A 17,629-nucleotide genomic window follows, 5' to 3' on the forward strand; every position below is an offset into this window, starting at 1 on the left:
AAAATTAGAACTCATTAAATGACATTCAATTATTAACCAAACAAAAACTTTTCTCTTTTTTCTTTTAGTTAGCCTCAACCCTCACCCCTCTCCCTTCTCCTTTTATTGTAAACAGTATGCAGTGTCATGTTGGTATATTCAAACTTTTGTATTAATCCCACATAAATCAAAAGTAAATTTGTATTTCAGTAGCAAGATGTTACTGAGAATTTATATTACATGTCACAGGTGTGTTCTTCTATAAATTGCTTTTTTCACAATAGAAATAAGTAAAATTATACTAAATATCCTAGTGTTATGGTCCATAACATAGGTAGAAAATTAAATTTTCTTTCAGATAAAGAACACATTGTAATCTTTAAACTGATATAAGTGCAAATTATAAAAAACGGGACATTTTAATATATAAATAAAATCAGCAGTGCACATTTTCAAAATCTTATAAATTACTTTTTTATTTGCAGGAAATCGGATAAATGTAGAGACTTGCAAAACTAGATAAATAATGGACACCAAAAAATAAAAGAAACATTTTTATAGATGTGTGAAGTGATGATTTCAGGAATCTACACTGATTTTTGAACTCTGATTACTAAAATATGCAGAACTGATAAGATTGTAAAAGTCTGACAAATTTACATTTCTTGAAAATTAGTCATATTTTCCACACACTTTCAGAATTTTACCATGTCTTTAAGTGAATATAGAAGTCTCACAAATGTATGATAGTGTTTTATTAATTATAAATTAAGAATTAAATATATTATTAAAATAAAGTCAATTAAATCATTCTTTATGTTAAAATAGATAAGAATGCCGCCCACAATAAAAGTTGTAATATTTCATTTATAATATTTATTAGTTTAATATCTACGTTTACAACTAATAATTACCTGGGCATAGGTAAAGATATTCTATAATTGATGTTTGATGTTCCAAATGGATCATCCTCCTATCAGTTTTATTAGATCAGACATTGAATCATTGATAGGAATTCCATTCATACAGTACATACATTCTTGCAATGACTATTGCATTGCACATTTACCATACCCCTACCCACCTCTAATTTGTCTAAATTTTGTTGTTTTTTTTTACAAATGGACAAAGTTTTGTTACTTTCGTTAATTTTGCCTTACTAGTTTACAATTCTAAACACACTAAAAAGATATTGTTAAATAAATGTTTACAACACTATCAAACTTTTCTAATGGTTTGTATTAACACAAAAGTTATTTTTACAGGCTCACAAATACCACTGACAGAGGATAGTTTATGATGGCAAAGTTCAGCAATAACTTGACTACCCTCTATATTAGATCCCAACTTATCCTGTCCATTCTGACTAATATTATTCCCAACTTATCCTTTCCATTCTGACTAATATTATTCACAACTTATCCTGTCCATTCTGATTCTGACTAATATTATTCCCAACTTATTTCTTTATTTGTCTACTCTGAATGACATTATTCTCAACGTTTTTTCTAATCTCTGTCCATTCTAATCATATTCTTTACTTATGTCTTGAAATCTCAGTCCTTTTGAATTATCCATGTCCATTCTGACTTACATTATTCTAAACTTATTCTTAACTCAGTCATAATAAGAATAATTTTCAACACATGAATTAATAAATTTTTATATTGTATTTTCAGACTTACCTCAAAGAAATACTAAAAGAGATCTGCATTTACAATATGAAAGCTCCTCATCGAAACATGTGGGAACTGAAACCTGAATACAGACATTACAAAGAGGATGAGAGGACATGAATTTACATTCTCTGTTTTGTTGTGCTTCATGTTTTTATGCAAAAATGATTTTATATGTGAGAAAATTCAAACACAAAGCATAAAATTAATGTCAGTCATGTCAGATGCTTATTATTTAATATCTCTAATTCTTACAGGGTCAAGCTGATCATAAACATTCTCTTCTATAAAAGAATAAATGATTAAGCAATGCTCTTTCAATATATCCCCAAAAAACATACAAGCAATAGAATGTATTGCAGAGATGCAGAGAAGTCGTACATAATATGATGAATGCTGTCTAGACGTCAACATTTCTGTTTCCAAACAAAATCATTTGAACCAAAAGCAATATCTTCACCTAACTGAGCTTGATAATGTCTCATGGGAAAGGAAGACTCTTATTGATTGAAATTGCACCAAATTTTAGTTTCTGGATGGTATTTTTCAGACTATATGTATACTTTTTACCAAACCTGGTTCATTAATGGGGCCACAGGGTAAGGAATTCCACTATAAATTTGGGGTCAATTAGTCAATAAGAACCTTATGTCAATCTTTTACTAAACTTGATTTGGAAATGCTCAATAAAATGATAAAGATCTTTGGGGATTTTGAGGTCAATAGGTCACTAAGATTTACTAAGTATTGCGCAACAGCACAGTGTATTGCACAACAGCAAGAAATCTTTAATTGAATATAAATTCAATTCATATAACCAATTTCAAGTTCTTTAACTACATTTATTCAGAAACCTATAATATGTCAAATATTTAATTACAATCCAAATTCAGACCTGTATCAAGCTTGAATAATATTGTGTCCATTTTTGCCCCAACTGTTCAAGGTTGGACCTCTGCAGGCGTATCCAGCTGCGCTCAGCGAAGCAGTTTATTGAAGCATATATTGAACCTTAACAAAACTTAGCTTGAGAATGCCCCTTTGAAAGAAAGACACCCATTTATATTTTTGGGTCAAGGCTTACTTATAAATAGACTGAAATTTGAGGGAAAGTTTGTTTCAGGATAATATCTAAGATATATAAGACCCCTGTAAATGTTTAGGTCATAAGGGCAAAAGTCAAGGATACAGTAGTATGAATAGACTGAACTTTAAGTTTTTACCCCAAACATTTGATATAAATTGTCTTCATTACAGTCGACATAAAAATTTGTATCTTCTCTTACAAATCCATAAAGATCACAACTTGTCTAATGCACTACTTGCACTTCTGAAATTTTTTGTTATAGGAACTCACGAAAGTAAAATAATGCTTAAAGTCATATGATCTTTCAAATTAACAAAAAAGATTAAAAAGAACAAAAAATACTTTGAAAATTTACATGGACTGTATCTACTACATCTATCTGCCATTTACAATTTCCATTTAGTTTACTGACTTCTCCAGAGTACACATCATCAGTGATGTCCTGCTCATCTCGAATGAGGGAATCAAAGGTTTGATCCCCGACTTGGGAAAACCAAAATTTTTAACATTTTTTCTGCTGTTTTTCCACTAAGCATGTGGCATTAAAGAGTAAAAACTAGACTGGTCTGCTCTGAGACAGAATAATGGGAGTAGGTGGGGAACATATCTTCCTGCAGATTGTAATTCTGTGAGCTAGTACATTAAAATCTGACTCAGTTTAGAACAAAGCAGGTTTTGTGTTGTTTTATTTTTACATGTTATCGTCCTGAATATACTTGTAATACTTGCCACTTGACATTAATCAGCCATTAATAAATCAATCTATAGTTAATTCCCTTTTATGATTTACTGTCAAGTTCATACAGAGGTTTTTGTCATTTAACATCAAACTGTAATACAAACCAGTCGCAGTCAATATTTGTATTAATAATTATGATACATTTGTGTTATTTTTTAACAGAAGATACTTGTATTTCCCAAAAGTTACAAGTCCCACACAGCATAATATCTTAGAACTTGATGGATGTGTTTTGTCTTCATGTGTAGAATGTCATTTTATACCATCATGTAAGCTTGACGAACAAATCCCTGCTGAACAATTTCACTACAATATAATTTGAACTATTTTTAGAATATAATGTGACCCTGAGAGGTGAATGTTGATATAACTTCATTTATTTGTCATTCAAATATAACTTTGTAGTTACCGTAGCCCACCCACGTTGACTCGCGCTGTATATGATGTCATTGTCTTCCTCTGGAAACATTTATCGTTTTATGACAGACCAAGTCATCCAAAATGTCTGATTTTACAGATTTCTGACCAAAGAATGTCCTAGTTTTTAAGAGCAAAATCGATCTGGCCATATAATGCCTCCTCTAATTTTGATGTACCTAGGGATTCTTTTAAGATTACAGTTTATATCTATGGTCTATACCATTGATGTTGTGACCCCCACCAACACCTTGTTATGGCTATTATTCTCATTTTCCCTCCAAAAAGGCATGAAATATGACGTCGCTGGGCTTCCAAAATGTTGTATATGACTTTTTTTGCTAGAACTCCTTTTTCACACAAACCGGCTTGGCAGGAGGAAATGTCTGATATTCCAAAGTATCATTTATTTAGAACAATCAAAACATTTGAAGTAAGACATGTGACAAAATTGCCAATCTCAAGTGTTTGTAAAGTTAGCTTCCAAAATGTTGTATGTAAACTTGAAAATTGTTGTATAATGGCTTTGGGAATCAAAAACTTTTACATTTCTTTATTTCTGTGATAATAAGGTTAATTTATGTGTTATCTAGAAATGTCCAAGCCATCTACAAAAATGTTCAAGTTCACATACGACATTTTGGAAGCACTCATTTCAACCAAATTTTCAAAGCCTGTTTGTGAGAATTTTGTGTTGTTGAAAAATTAGATATGTACTACATTTTGGAAGCCCAGCAACGATGACACTTTCATATTACCACACATAAAAAATGCATATTTTCTAGGAACACAGTAATAGTCCTTTGATTTTCGTTGTCTAGAAATATAGTCCCTAGTGTGGACAGTGTATTACTTTACAATTTTTTTCATACCCCTTCCAAATTTATTTCTTCATGTTTTATGCCTCAAATAGCAAGTAGGGGGATAAAATTACACTGCAAAAAAAAATGGTGGGTCATGAATTTTAATGTAAAGAAGTGATTTGGTCCAGCTGGAAAAGGTTAAAAATTAGTATGTCTTAAACTGTTGAAAGAATTCATAACCCCCTTAACATAAAATTGTCCATAGTTTGAGTTAGAGCTGATCAATGAAGTTTTCTATAATTTTGATATAATTTGGCCAAAAGTAGTACACCACACTAAAAATCTAATTGAGAAAGTGCAGGTGTGATTTTTTGACTTATTTATTATTGATTTATTGTCTTAAAGAAATGCACTATGAAATAACTATTCTCGGGCCATATGGACCATGAATTTTAGGATTGTCCTTCCAAGCTATTAACCCAGTTCAGCTAGGGCATTTTTGAAAACGTGTGGAGTGCTAAATGGGTATAACACTAATAGCAGTTGAAATCATGGCTACAGACAGAAATGGCTTTAAATAAGTTACTTGTAATTTTCTAATATTTACAATATTGACCTGCAGGATTTCAGGAGTGTTTTGAAGTGTAAACAGGCAAAAAAATCACTTTAGAGCTGGACGATCACATATATAGATTTTTTACCTTTAATGAATTTCAACATTAAAGAAAACAGTAATACATGTAGTATGAGGATTAGTACCAATGAAAAAAACTTATTAGATGTCTTTTAATACTTATGTGACATCATGTGTGGAAAAATGAAAAATATCGTAAAACATTTTCACTTAATATTTAAAGACAAATATTTTTGCTTCATGATGATATATTTGTTGTAATAATTACTACAAAGTCATTAGTAATGTCGAGTTGGTTTTATATTATGTTTAAAAGAACTACAGATTTTTTTTAATAAATGTATGTTCATGTTAAGATTGTTTTATTTTTTATTTGGTGTAAAAATGTAGATGAATGACCTCCTTATAGTCATTGTATCTTCCACAGAAGTGTTCAATCGATGTACATTTTGTACAAATATTTGTTAGGGATGGGTGTCTTCTCATGCTTTAGGTCAGTAATTGGTCAAGTATATATGATCTATATAATTGTTGTAAGGTATACATGGCCATCTTACAGGAATTACCTGACCTTGACCTTTTTATACAACCGCAAAAAAATTTTGCGATCGTATATTGGTATGACGTTGGCGTCGTCGTCCGAAGACACATTGGTTTTCGCACTCTAACTTTAGTTTAAGTGAATGGATCTCTATGAAATTTAACCATAAGGTTCAATACCACAAAAGGAAGGTTGGGATTGATTTAGGGGGTTATGGTACCAACAGTTATGGAATTAGGGGCCAAAAATAAGCGTTTTTGTAACTTCCAGACATAACTTGTGTGTTAGTGTATGGATCTCTCTGACATTGTACCACAAGGTTCCATATCACAAAGGGAATGCTGGGATTGATTTTGGGGGTAATTGCCTCAAAATTTTAGGAATTAGGGGCCAAAAAAGGGGCAAAAAACAAGCATTTTTATATGGACAAATACTTTAGTACAAAACATAATTTAAAGCAGTGTAAGGGAGATAAATCAAATACATCATTAGATTAACCTCCCTTACACTGCTTTTAAATTATGTATAAAGTAATGGTTAATGAACAATTAAGACAATTTAAAACAGTGTAAGGGAGGTAATCCACATACAACATTTTGATTACTTCCCTTACACTGCTTTAAAATTGTGTTTAAAGAAATGCATATATTCTATTATAAAATAGATTTAGTTAGCACTATGGTAAATTTAAATGGGTAATTATGGTTGCAAATTCCATTGGAAATTTGAATTGAGATTATGACCATATCTTGAGGGAAAGAATTTTTTGGGGGAAAAAGGTGGGGGGGGGGGGGGGGTAAAAAGAAATTGTGGGGGGTCAATTTTTTCTCATTTCAGATTTCAAAAATTGAAAAGAATTATTCTTCAAATATTATTTTTTTTCAAATTTCAAATATTGAAAAATTTCAAGAAGTAATCTTTAATTGCACAGTATGGCGCATTAGATTTGTAAAATCTTTGACCACATTTATTTATTTGTTATGCCAAATCTGACCGTGTATTTAGATTTTTAATTTTGGGTTCAGTTTTCAAATTGGTCTACATTAAGGTCCAAAGGGTCCAAAATTAAACTTAGTTTGATTTTAACAAAAATTGAATTCTTGGGGTTTTTTGATATGCTGAATCTAAAAATGTGTTTAGATTTTTGATTATGGGCCCAGTTTTCAAGTTGGTCCAAGTTGGGGTCCAAAATTAAACTTTGTTTGATTTCAACAAAAATTGAATATATGGGTTTCTTTGATATGCTGAATCTAACCATGTATTTTGATTTTTGGGCCCCGTTATCAAATTGGTCCACATTGAGGTCAAAAGGGTCCAAAATTAAACTTTGTTTGATTTCATCAAAAATTGAATTCTTTGGATTCTTTGATATGCTGAATCTAACCATGTATTTAGATTTTGGATATTGGACCATAATAGGTAAGTTAAAAAATTTAAAGTTCTTAGACCACATTCATTCTGTGTCAGAAACCTATGCTGTGTCAAATATTTAATCACAATCCAAATTCAGAGCTGTATCAAGCTTGAATGTTGTGTCCATACTTGCCCCAACTGTTCAGGGTTCGACCTCTGCGGTCGTATCAAGCTGCGCCCAGCGGAGCATTTTATTCATGATTCGAAGCAATGTCAAGTTTTCACTCTTAGTATCAGATGAACATTGAGTTTGGTGCTTTAGATTAATTTTTCAGTTGGTGTGAGTAAACTGTCAACTTTATTTATTCCAGCTATTGTTGTCAGGTGAACATGTCTGTCTGACAGGATTCACATGACCTTGTCCTTATTTTCATGGTTCAGTGATCACTATTAAGTTGTCCTGCTATTGTGAATTCTAAGTTACTGTGAGTAGAAAGTGAAATATGATTGTTTTATAGTATCAATCTATTGTGTTTGTGTGTGTCTGAAATGGTTGACCTTAAATCCAACTTTTTAACTCACCTGGCCTTTAAGTGATCTTTTGCCATCCCTTGGCCTCGTCGTAAACTTTCAAAAGAATCTTCTCTGAAACTACTGGGCCAAATATTATCAAACTTTATTTAAATGTTCCTTAGGGTATCTAGTTTAAAATTTATATCTAGGGATTTGATCCATTAACAAATATGGCCGCTGTTGCTAAAAACATAACATAGGTGTAAAATGCAGTTTTTATACGACCGCAATCGTATATCGGTATGACATTGGCGTCGTCGTCGTCGTCCGGCGTCATCCTCGTCGTCCAAAGACACATTGGTTTTCGCACTCTAACTTTAGTTTAAGTGAATGAATCTCTATGAAATTTTACCATAAGGTTCAATACAACTAAAGGAAGGTGGGGATTGATTTTGGGGGTTATTGTACCAACAGTTAAGGAATAAGGGGCCAAAAATAAGCATTTTTATATGACCGCAAAAATTTTTGCGGTCGTATATTGGTATGACGTTGGCGTCGTCGTTGTCGTCTGGCGTCGTCCTGCGTTGTCCGAAGACACGTTAGTTTTCGCACTCTTACTTTAGTTTAAGTGTATGGATCTCTATGAAATTTTACCAAAAGGTTCAATACCACAAAAGGAAGGTGGGGATTGATTTTGGGGGTTATGGTACCAACAGTTAAGGAATTAGGGGCCAAAAAGGGGCCAAAAATAAGCATTTTTAAAGGCAGTGCTTTAATGCCTTTCTGGTTGCCGGGTTAATCTTTCATTCCGCGATATCCAACTTATCTACGTGGGGGGTCATTAGGCTCCAAGTAGATCCGGAAATGTTGAATTTTCTCCTCTTCTTATTGTGATATAAAATGTTTTTTGTTTCATTTCATTTACATTGGGAAATAGAGAAACGATCATTGTGTTTTGTTAGTTTTAAAAACTTTTGATATATTTGTATTTTGCATTATAAGCAGTCAACCGATTGGCAAACTAGAATTATTTGAATTCCGTGTGGAAAGAGGTCGGGTTAATTTCGAGTGTTATCTGCAATCTAGATGTTAATAAATCATTTCAGTCGTTGATATAATAATTAAAGGTCGACTGAACATGAATTATATTATACAATTTAAAGCGCATTTCTGTTTATGCACGTGAACCCGTCTAACGTTATTGTTATTTCGCAGTTATATAAAGTAGCAAATTATCGTTCCTGAATAGGTGGCACGTTTGTAACCGATCCTGTTCCTCAACTTCCGTTTTCTGCACTGTGCAACTATTACAGTTACATTTTTAATTAACGATGCCAAGTACTTGTTTTCGTGTACCTGGATGTCATTTAAGAGGAGGACATGCATTTCCAAATGACTTAAAAAGAAGGAAAAGTTGGATCATGCCGGCAACGCCATGGCCCATACGCAGATTGGACGAGAACACGATGAAATCGTGGAGTCCATCTGAGCATCTCAATCAGCTGTTGTTTGCAAGGCACATTTTATTGAAAAAGACTACGTGCAGGAAACTATTCATGGTAAAACTCTATTTTCTTTTTGAAATATATAGTTATATATGTAATCGCCATGCGAATAAACCAAAGTCTGTTTACAACCGCAATTATCGTTTTAGAATAAAAGGGGGTTGTTAATTCAAGACGTCATAATTTTTTGGATTACGATTCAATGTGATCTGTTTGAGATTTTTTGGTGATTGCTACAATTATAATGATTTCTTACAAGAGGTAAATCATACTGAGAATTATTTTAGCAGTAATTATGCTAATGTAGTAATGCGTCATAGACTTTCTTGAAAAATATCAATGACAATGTTAACAGGAACAAAACAATGACATGCTCTCATCTATATTATAGTTATTTAGGTACAAACAATGCACGTTTGTTGCATAAGTCTCTCATTGTTTGTCCTTTGGATTTACATAACATACATTGAATCAGGCAAACATAGTTTTATCCAGATTGTAATGAATAAATCTACATTTAGTTAATATTTTGCCAGGTAGTACAAAGTATACATTGCTAATGGAAGTTCATTTAATTATAAAAAAACTAATGTTTTATAACCTTTTTCAGGGCGCAAACCTACCATACAGAGACTTAAGTCTACTGCCATTCCCAGCCTATTTTCCTGGATTAAGCAAGAGACTAAATCGTCCGCAAAAAGAAAAATCAGGGCAGTTTCCTATGAAAACAAAAGAACTAAACTTGATGAATATTGTAGTAGAAATCTAGAGGAAAGTTTTGATTGTAAAGTTGGTTTTCCTGAAGAAGTCATTCATACTGCAGAAAGGATTTATGACTGTCCACCACCAACTGCCGAGCTAATGTTGAGCTTCACAGATGGAATTACGCAAACACCATCAATGCCTATGTTTTCAGCAGAGAATTTTGAAATGAAGACATGTGACACAGCCATGCATTTTTATACCGGTTTAGAGTTGTATACTAAATTTTTATTTGTTTTGACCACACTTGGTCCAGCAGCACATTGTTTGCGATACATATATTTTCAAATTGATAGGGTGTCAGTTTTTTTATGACTGATGAAATTGAGCCATTATACAACCAACTTTGAACTGTCTAGATTGAATCTAGTGTTAAGAATATTGTGTATACATGGATTGTTTTTATGTCTAAACAGTGGCGTGAGGCTAACACTTGGCCATCTAGTGGTTTAGTCAGGTATTTTTCGCCATCCAACTTCAAATTAAAGTTTCCTACAACTTGGATTATTATTGACAGCACAGAATATCCCGTGATAAAACCTAAAGCTCTTAGAGCTCAGGCAACCTTTTCATCATATAAAATCAGAAACACTGAAAATACTTGTATGTTCGACACCTTGTAGTTTAGTCTAATGTCTCTAATGCATATGTTGGTTGTACCAGTGACTGTGAAATAGTTGAAAGATGTAGAATAGTTCAATTATGTGATCCAGTTGACAGTGTGATGGCAGACAAAGATTTAAATGTGCAAGATTTGTTTGCTAACTTGTTTCAAAAAAAGAAACAGAATTAGTTCCAAAACTCTTATACAGGATAGACAAGTCTCCAATTAACACGTGCACATAGAGCGAATTATTGGACTTGGCAAAACATACAAAATTCTAATAAATCCTATGAATGGAACTGAAACAAAACTTTCATCTGAAATAACATTAGTTGTTTTATGTTGTGTAATTTTAAAACTTGTATTGTGCCAAAGGATGCATAAATAAAAGTGACGCTATGAACTTTGTTCTGATATATATATATATTTACAATTACATGCACATATAAATTGTAATGCATATAAAAATAAGGAGATGTGGTATGATATTCAGTGAGTTTATCGAACTAAAGTGCATAAGAAATGGGTTTAAGCAGTTACAGGTGTTACTGTCACCGTACAATCTCCAACAATGAGAAAAACTCGTACCGTGTAAAAAATTTCAGAGATCTTACAACTAAGTTTTGTTGTCTCACCTTGGCTTTGGTGAATTGTTTATATCTGTTGATGTAGATATAAAAAAGAAGATGTAGTATGATTGCCAATGAGACAACTCTCCACAAGAGACCAAATGACACAGAAATAAACAGCTATAGGTCACAGTACGGCCTTCAACAATGAGCAAAGCCCATACCGCACAGTCAGCTATAAAAGACCCCGAAATGACAATGTAAAACAATTCAAACAAGAAAACTAACAGCCTAATTTATGTACAAAAAATGAACGAATAACAAATATGCCACACATAAACAAACGACAACCACTGAATTACAGGCTCCTGATATACATGACTTGGGACAGGCACATACATGTACAGACGGAATGTGGCGGGGTTAAACATGTTAGCGGGATCCCAACCCTCCACCTAACCTGTGACAGTGATGTAACAGTACAATATAAGAACGAACTATAAAAATCAGTTGTAAGGCTTAACTCATCAGATGGATAAATACAAATACAAGTGGACGTGGCCGGGTAGTTGTACATCCAAACAACAAAAAGACACTAAGTACAGATCTGAGAGTACTCGTAGTAACTGACAGCTAGTTCAAAGCCACTAACAACTGATAAAAAAATCTTGCATCTAAGACTAAATTATCAATCCGTAAGCTCCCTTTAGAATCTTATAAATTTTAGATTTTACATTTCTGAGTTATGGGGTTTTATTCATTAAAAAAGGGGGGATTTTCCAGTTTTTGGATAACAACTCAAAAATGCTTTAAGCAGTTCGCATGAAACTTTGGTGAATTATTTATAGCTATTGATGTAATCTCCCTATTGATTTTCATAAATTTCAAATATGACATTGAGAAGAAATTGAACTTCATTTGTTTATAGTCTGACAACAGATTTATTAAGTATTGCACAACAGCACAGTGTATTGCACAATAGCAAGAAATCTTTAATTGAATATAAATTCAATTCATACAACCGATTTCAAGTTCTTTGACTACATTTATTCAGAAACTATAATATGTCAAATATTTAATTACAATCCAAATTTAGACCTGTATCAAGCTTGAATATTGTGTCCATTTTTGCCCCAACTGTTCAGGGTTGGACCTCTGTGGGTGTATCCAGCTGCGCTCAGCGAATCAGTTTATTTCTTAATTAAGAACTCCTTTTTTCATTCATAAATTACTTTATAGTTTCTAAAAAAAGTATTGTCATTGAAAGAGTTGACATGTTGCAATGTACATTTATTCTACATAGTTCTATGGTACCAAATCAAAAGTTTATATAAAATAAAGAAGTCAAAGGTTTCCCATCATAGTTTAGTTACATACATTTTTTTTGTACCTGAGGTCGTTAAATATAGATCATTATATAAATAAGGAGATGTGTTATGATTGCCAATGAAACAACTATCATCCATACTTACCAGTAACAAACCACATTTGCAAAGTTGAACAAAATACAGTTGATAACATTTACTTATTACTAAAAAGAAAATGTCTAACTATTTTAAACAGTGTTTGACTATAAACATAGATAAAAAAGGTACAAACTGGACATAATGCACTAGTTCATAAACAAGTGAGAACAATCGCCTTCATATAGCATGTATAGTGCCCAGAATATGACATTCATAAAACTTGTTCAATATCATTAGAGAACTCTAAATCTTAAATACTGAAAGCCACCTCTGATAACTACACTGTACTATGCAAGATAATGATATAACTGGACTAAAAATACACACAACCTGTAATTAACTGCCTTTACAGCGCTTTCACGCTTTGATTGTAACTTCCAGACATAACTTGTGTGTTAGTGTATGGATCTCTTTGACATTGTACCACAAGGTTCCATATCACAAAGGGAATGCTGGGATTGATTTTGGGGGTAATTGCCTCAAAATATTAGGAATTAGGGGCCAAAAAAGGGGCAAAAAACAAGCATTTTTCTAATTTCATGACAATAACTTGTGTTAAAGTGTATGGATCTTTCTGAAATTGTACCACAAGGTTCCATATCACACAGGGAATGCTGGGATTGGTTTTGGGGGTAATTGCCTCAAAATTTTGGGAATTAGGGGCAAAAAATGGGGCAAAAAACAAGCATTTTTCTAGTTTCATGACAATAACTTGTGTGTAAGTGTTTGGATATTTCTGAAATTGTACTACAAGGTTCCATATCACAAAGGGAAAGCTGGAATTGAGTTTGGGGGTAATTGCCCGAAACGTTTAGGAATTGAGGGCAAAAAAGGGGCAAAAAACCACATTTTTCTAGTTTCCAGACAATAACTTGTGTTCAAGTGTATGGATCTCTCTGAAATTGTACTGCAAGGTACCATACCACAAAGGGAAGGCTGGGATTGAGTTTGGGGGTGATGAATCATAAGGGGGTTCAAAAAATTTGGGGGGGGATTTTTTATTTTTTCCTTTTTTTTCTTTTTTTCCTTTTTTTTTTCTTTTAAAATTTTCCATTTTAAGTTGGTTATTTCTGATTTATATTTAAAAGCAAATAATAATGATATGGTAGGAGATACACACCAAACAGGATGTGTAAATTATTATATAATAAGTATTGTGCAATAGCAAGAAATTTTCAATTGCACAGTATTGCACAATAGCAAGAAATCTTCAATTGCACAGTATTGCGCAATAGCAAGAAATCTTCAAATGCACAGTATTGCGCAATAGCAAGAAATATCCAATAGCAAGAAATTGTCAATTGTGCAGTATTGCGCAATAGCAAGAAATATTCAATTGCACAGTATTGTGCAAAAGAAGATACTTCGTATAAATTGCTTATTTCTTGACCAATTTCAATGGGGTTTTATTCTTGAATTCTTGGGGTTCTTTAATATGCTGAATCTAACCGTGTATTAAGTTTTTGGATTTTAGGCCCCGTTTTTAAATTGGTCCACACTGAGGTCCAAAGGGTCCAAAATTAAACTTTGTTTGATTTCGTCAAAAATTGAATTATTGGGGTTCTTTGATATGCTGAATCTAAACATGTATTTAGATTTTTGATTATGGGCCCAGTTTTCAAGTTGGTCCAAATCGGGGTCCAAAATTAAACTTTGTTTGATTTCAACAAAAATTGAATATATTGGGTTCTTTGATATGCTGAATCTAACCATGTATTTAGATTTTTGATTTTTGGGCCCCGTTATCAACTTTGTCCACATTGAGGTCAAAAGGGTCCAAAATTAAACTTTGTTTGATTTCATCAAAAATTGAATTCTTGGGGTTCTTTGATATGCTGAATCTAACCATGTATTTAGATTTTGGATATTGGACCATAATAGGTGAATGTCCAATTTAAAATTTTTAAGTTCTTAGACCACATTCATTCTGTGTCAGAAACCTATGCTGTGTCAAATATTTAATCACAATCAAAATTCAGAGCTGTATCAAGCTTGAATGTTGTGTCCATACTTGCCCCAACTGTTCAGGGTTCGACCTCTGCGGTCGTATCAAGCTGCGCCCTGCGGAGCATTTTATTGTAACTTCCAGACATAACTTGTTTGTTAGTGTATGGATCTCTCTGACATTGTACCACAAGGTTCCATATCACAAAGGGAATGTTGGGATTGATTTTGGGGGTAATTGCCTCCAAGTTTTAGGAATTAGGGACCAAAAAGGGGCAAAAAACAAGCATTTTTCTAGTTTCATGACAATAACTTGTGTGTTAGTGTATGGATCTCTCTGACATTGTACCACAAGGTTCCATATCACAAAGGGAATGCTGGGATTGATTTTGGGGGTAATTGCCTCCAAATTTTAGGAATAAGGGGCCAAAAAGGGACAAAAAACAAGCATTTTTCTAGTTTCATGACAATAACTTGTGTGTAAGTGTATGGATCTTTATGAAATTGTACTACAAGGTTCCATATCACAAAGGGTAAGCTGGAATAAAGTTTGGGGGTAATTGCCCAAAACGTTTAGGAATAAGGGGCCAAAAAGGGGCCAAAAATAAGCATTTTTCTAGTTTCCAGACAATAACTTGTGTTCAAGTGTATGGATCTCTCTGAAATTGTACTGCAAGGTACCATAACACAAAGGGAAGGCTGGGATTGATTTTGTGGGTAATTGCCTCAAAATTTTAGGAATTGGGGGCCATAAAGGAAAAAAAAAACAAGCATTTTTCTAGTTTCAGGACAATAACTTGTGTGTAAGTGTATGGATCTTTATGAAATTGAACTACAAGGTTCCATATCACAAAGGGAAAGCTGGGTTTGAGTTTGGGGGTAATTGCCCTAAACGTTTAGGAATTTGGGGCCAAAAAACAAGCATTTTTCTAGTTTCCAGACAATAACTTGTGTTCAAGTGAATGGATCTCTCTGAAATTGTACTGCAAGCTACCATTCCTCAAAGGGAAGGCTGGGATTGAGTTTGGGGGTGATGAATCATAAGGGGGTTCTAAAAATTGGGGGAGGGATTTTTTTTTCCTTTTTTTTCTGTAAAATTTTCCATTTTAAATTGGTTATTTCTGATTTATATATAAAAGCAAATAATAATGATATGGTTTGAATAGGTAAATTAAAAAATTTTTAAGTTCTTAGACCACATTCATTCTGTGTCAGAAACCTATGCTGTGTCAAATATTTAATTACAATCCAAATTCAGTGCTGTATCAAGCTTGAATGTTGTGTCCATACTTGCCCCAACTGTTCAGGGTTCGACCTCTGCGGTCGTATCAAGCTGCGCCCCAGTTGAGCATTTTATTGGCTAATATTTTAAAGCTGTTAGAGCAAATCTGAATGATTAAAAATTATCAATAGGTCAAGGTCTATCTCCTGTGTAATTTTCAGCAAAATAAAACTAGCCATTTTCCCTGAAATGTCAATGTTTAGTAAATTTCAAGCTTTTGGCTTATATCTTAAAACTAAAGCACTTATAGCAATCTGTCATGGGGTAGAATTGATCAGAAGGTCAAGGTCTATTCTGCAAAATTTTCAGAAAAATAGGACGAGCCATTTTGGAGTTATAGCCCCTGAGATGCAATTTTTTGGCAAATTTTACAGATTTGGGTTTAATATCTTGAAAACTAATAACAGAGAGAAATATTTAGCATTAAAAATGACCAGAACAAAAAAGATCTACAAAAAGGTCAACATGGATGAATTGTAAATTGACCCCTTATACGAGTTATTCCCCTTGGAAGACTAATTTTACTCATTTTTTGCACAAACTATAATAGGTAGAGAGGAATTGTAAAAGCAAAGGTGTTCAGCAAAATAAGTTCTACAAATAAGTCAACATGGATAAATAGCCGATTAACCCCTTATAGGATTTATTGTCCTTGAAAGACTTATTTTACTCATTATACGTCCGCAAAAAAATGTTTGTGGTCGTATATTGGTATGACGTTGGCGTCGGCGTCGTCGTCCAGCGTCATTGGCATCGTCCGAAGACACATTGGTTTTCGCACTCTTACTTTAGTTTAAGTGAATGGATCTCTATGAAATTTTACCACAAGGTTCAATACCACAAAAGGAAGGTTGGGATTGATTTTGGGGGTTATGGTACCAACAGTTAAGGAATTAGGGGCCAAAAAGGGGCCAAAAATAAGCATTTTTGTAACTTCCAGACATAACTTGTGTGTTAGTGTATGGATCTCTCTGACATTGTACCACAAGGTTCCATATCACAAAGGAAATCTTGGATTGATTTTGGGGGTAATTGCCTCCAAGTTTTAGGAATTAGGGGCCAAAAAAGGGGCAAAAAACAAGCATTTTTCTAGTTTCATGACAATAACTTGTGTGTAAGTGTATGGATCTTTCTGAAATTGTACTACAAGGTTCCATATCACAAAGGGAAAGCTGGAATTGAGTTTGGGGGTAATTGCCCTAAACGTTTAGAGCGAGGAACCTGTAATCATTGTCATTGTTTGCTGTCTGCTATTATTGTTTTTTTTGTTAATTGTTTAAATTGGAAATCACATTTTATATGCTCACAGCCTTTTATCTCTTACTACATGATATGAATAATTCTCATTGTAGAAGGCTGTATGGTAACTTGTAGTTGTTGCCTTTGGTGAATAGCTGTCTCATTGGCAATCATGTCACCTTATTTTTATTATGCCCACCCTTAAAAAATTTGGGATGCAGAAATCACTTTGTCTGTTCCTCCTTCCCTTCATGTGTGTCCTTAACAAATGGTTTCAGATGATAACTTGAGTATCCCTTGCTTGAATACTGTAAACCAACTTATTTTTGCAGATACTTTATTTTGTGTTTTACCTTTTCTAGTCCACTTCTTGGCTATTTAATTTCACGATATTCTAATTTACTTGATGTAGTTTAATAAGGAAAGACCCAATTTTTACATATTTGTGACGATTTATATTCACGTTATTTTTCTACTCTCAAAAGTTGCGAGAATAAGTCACTCACGAAAATAAGT

At 33.2% G+C, this 17,629-nt stretch overlaps 1 protein-coding gene across 1 annotated transcript in view; it reads left to right on the top strand.

Moving 5' to 3' along the window:
* Positions 1–5,690, top strand: part of LOC127737949 (general transcription factor IIF subunit 2-like) — an 89,216-nt gene extending 83,526 nt beyond the window's left edge. Inside the window, exon 8 of the mRNA XM_052248920.1 lies at positions 1,659–5,690. Within this exon, the coding sequence (XP_052104880.1) occupies positions 1,659–1,775 (117 nt within the window). The 3' untranslated portion in view covers positions 1,776–5,690. The remainder of the gene's footprint in view (positions 1–1,658) is intronic.
* Positions 5,691–17,629: the final 11,939 nt, after the last annotated feature.

This window comes from Mytilus californianus, unplaced genomic scaffold, assembly GCF_021869535.1.
Source record: "Mytilus californianus isolate M0D057914Y unplaced genomic scaffold, xbMytCali1.0.p SCAF_4, whole genome shotgun sequence".
NCBI lineage: Eukaryota > Metazoa > Mollusca > Bivalvia > Mytilida > Mytilidae > Mytilus > Mytilus californianus.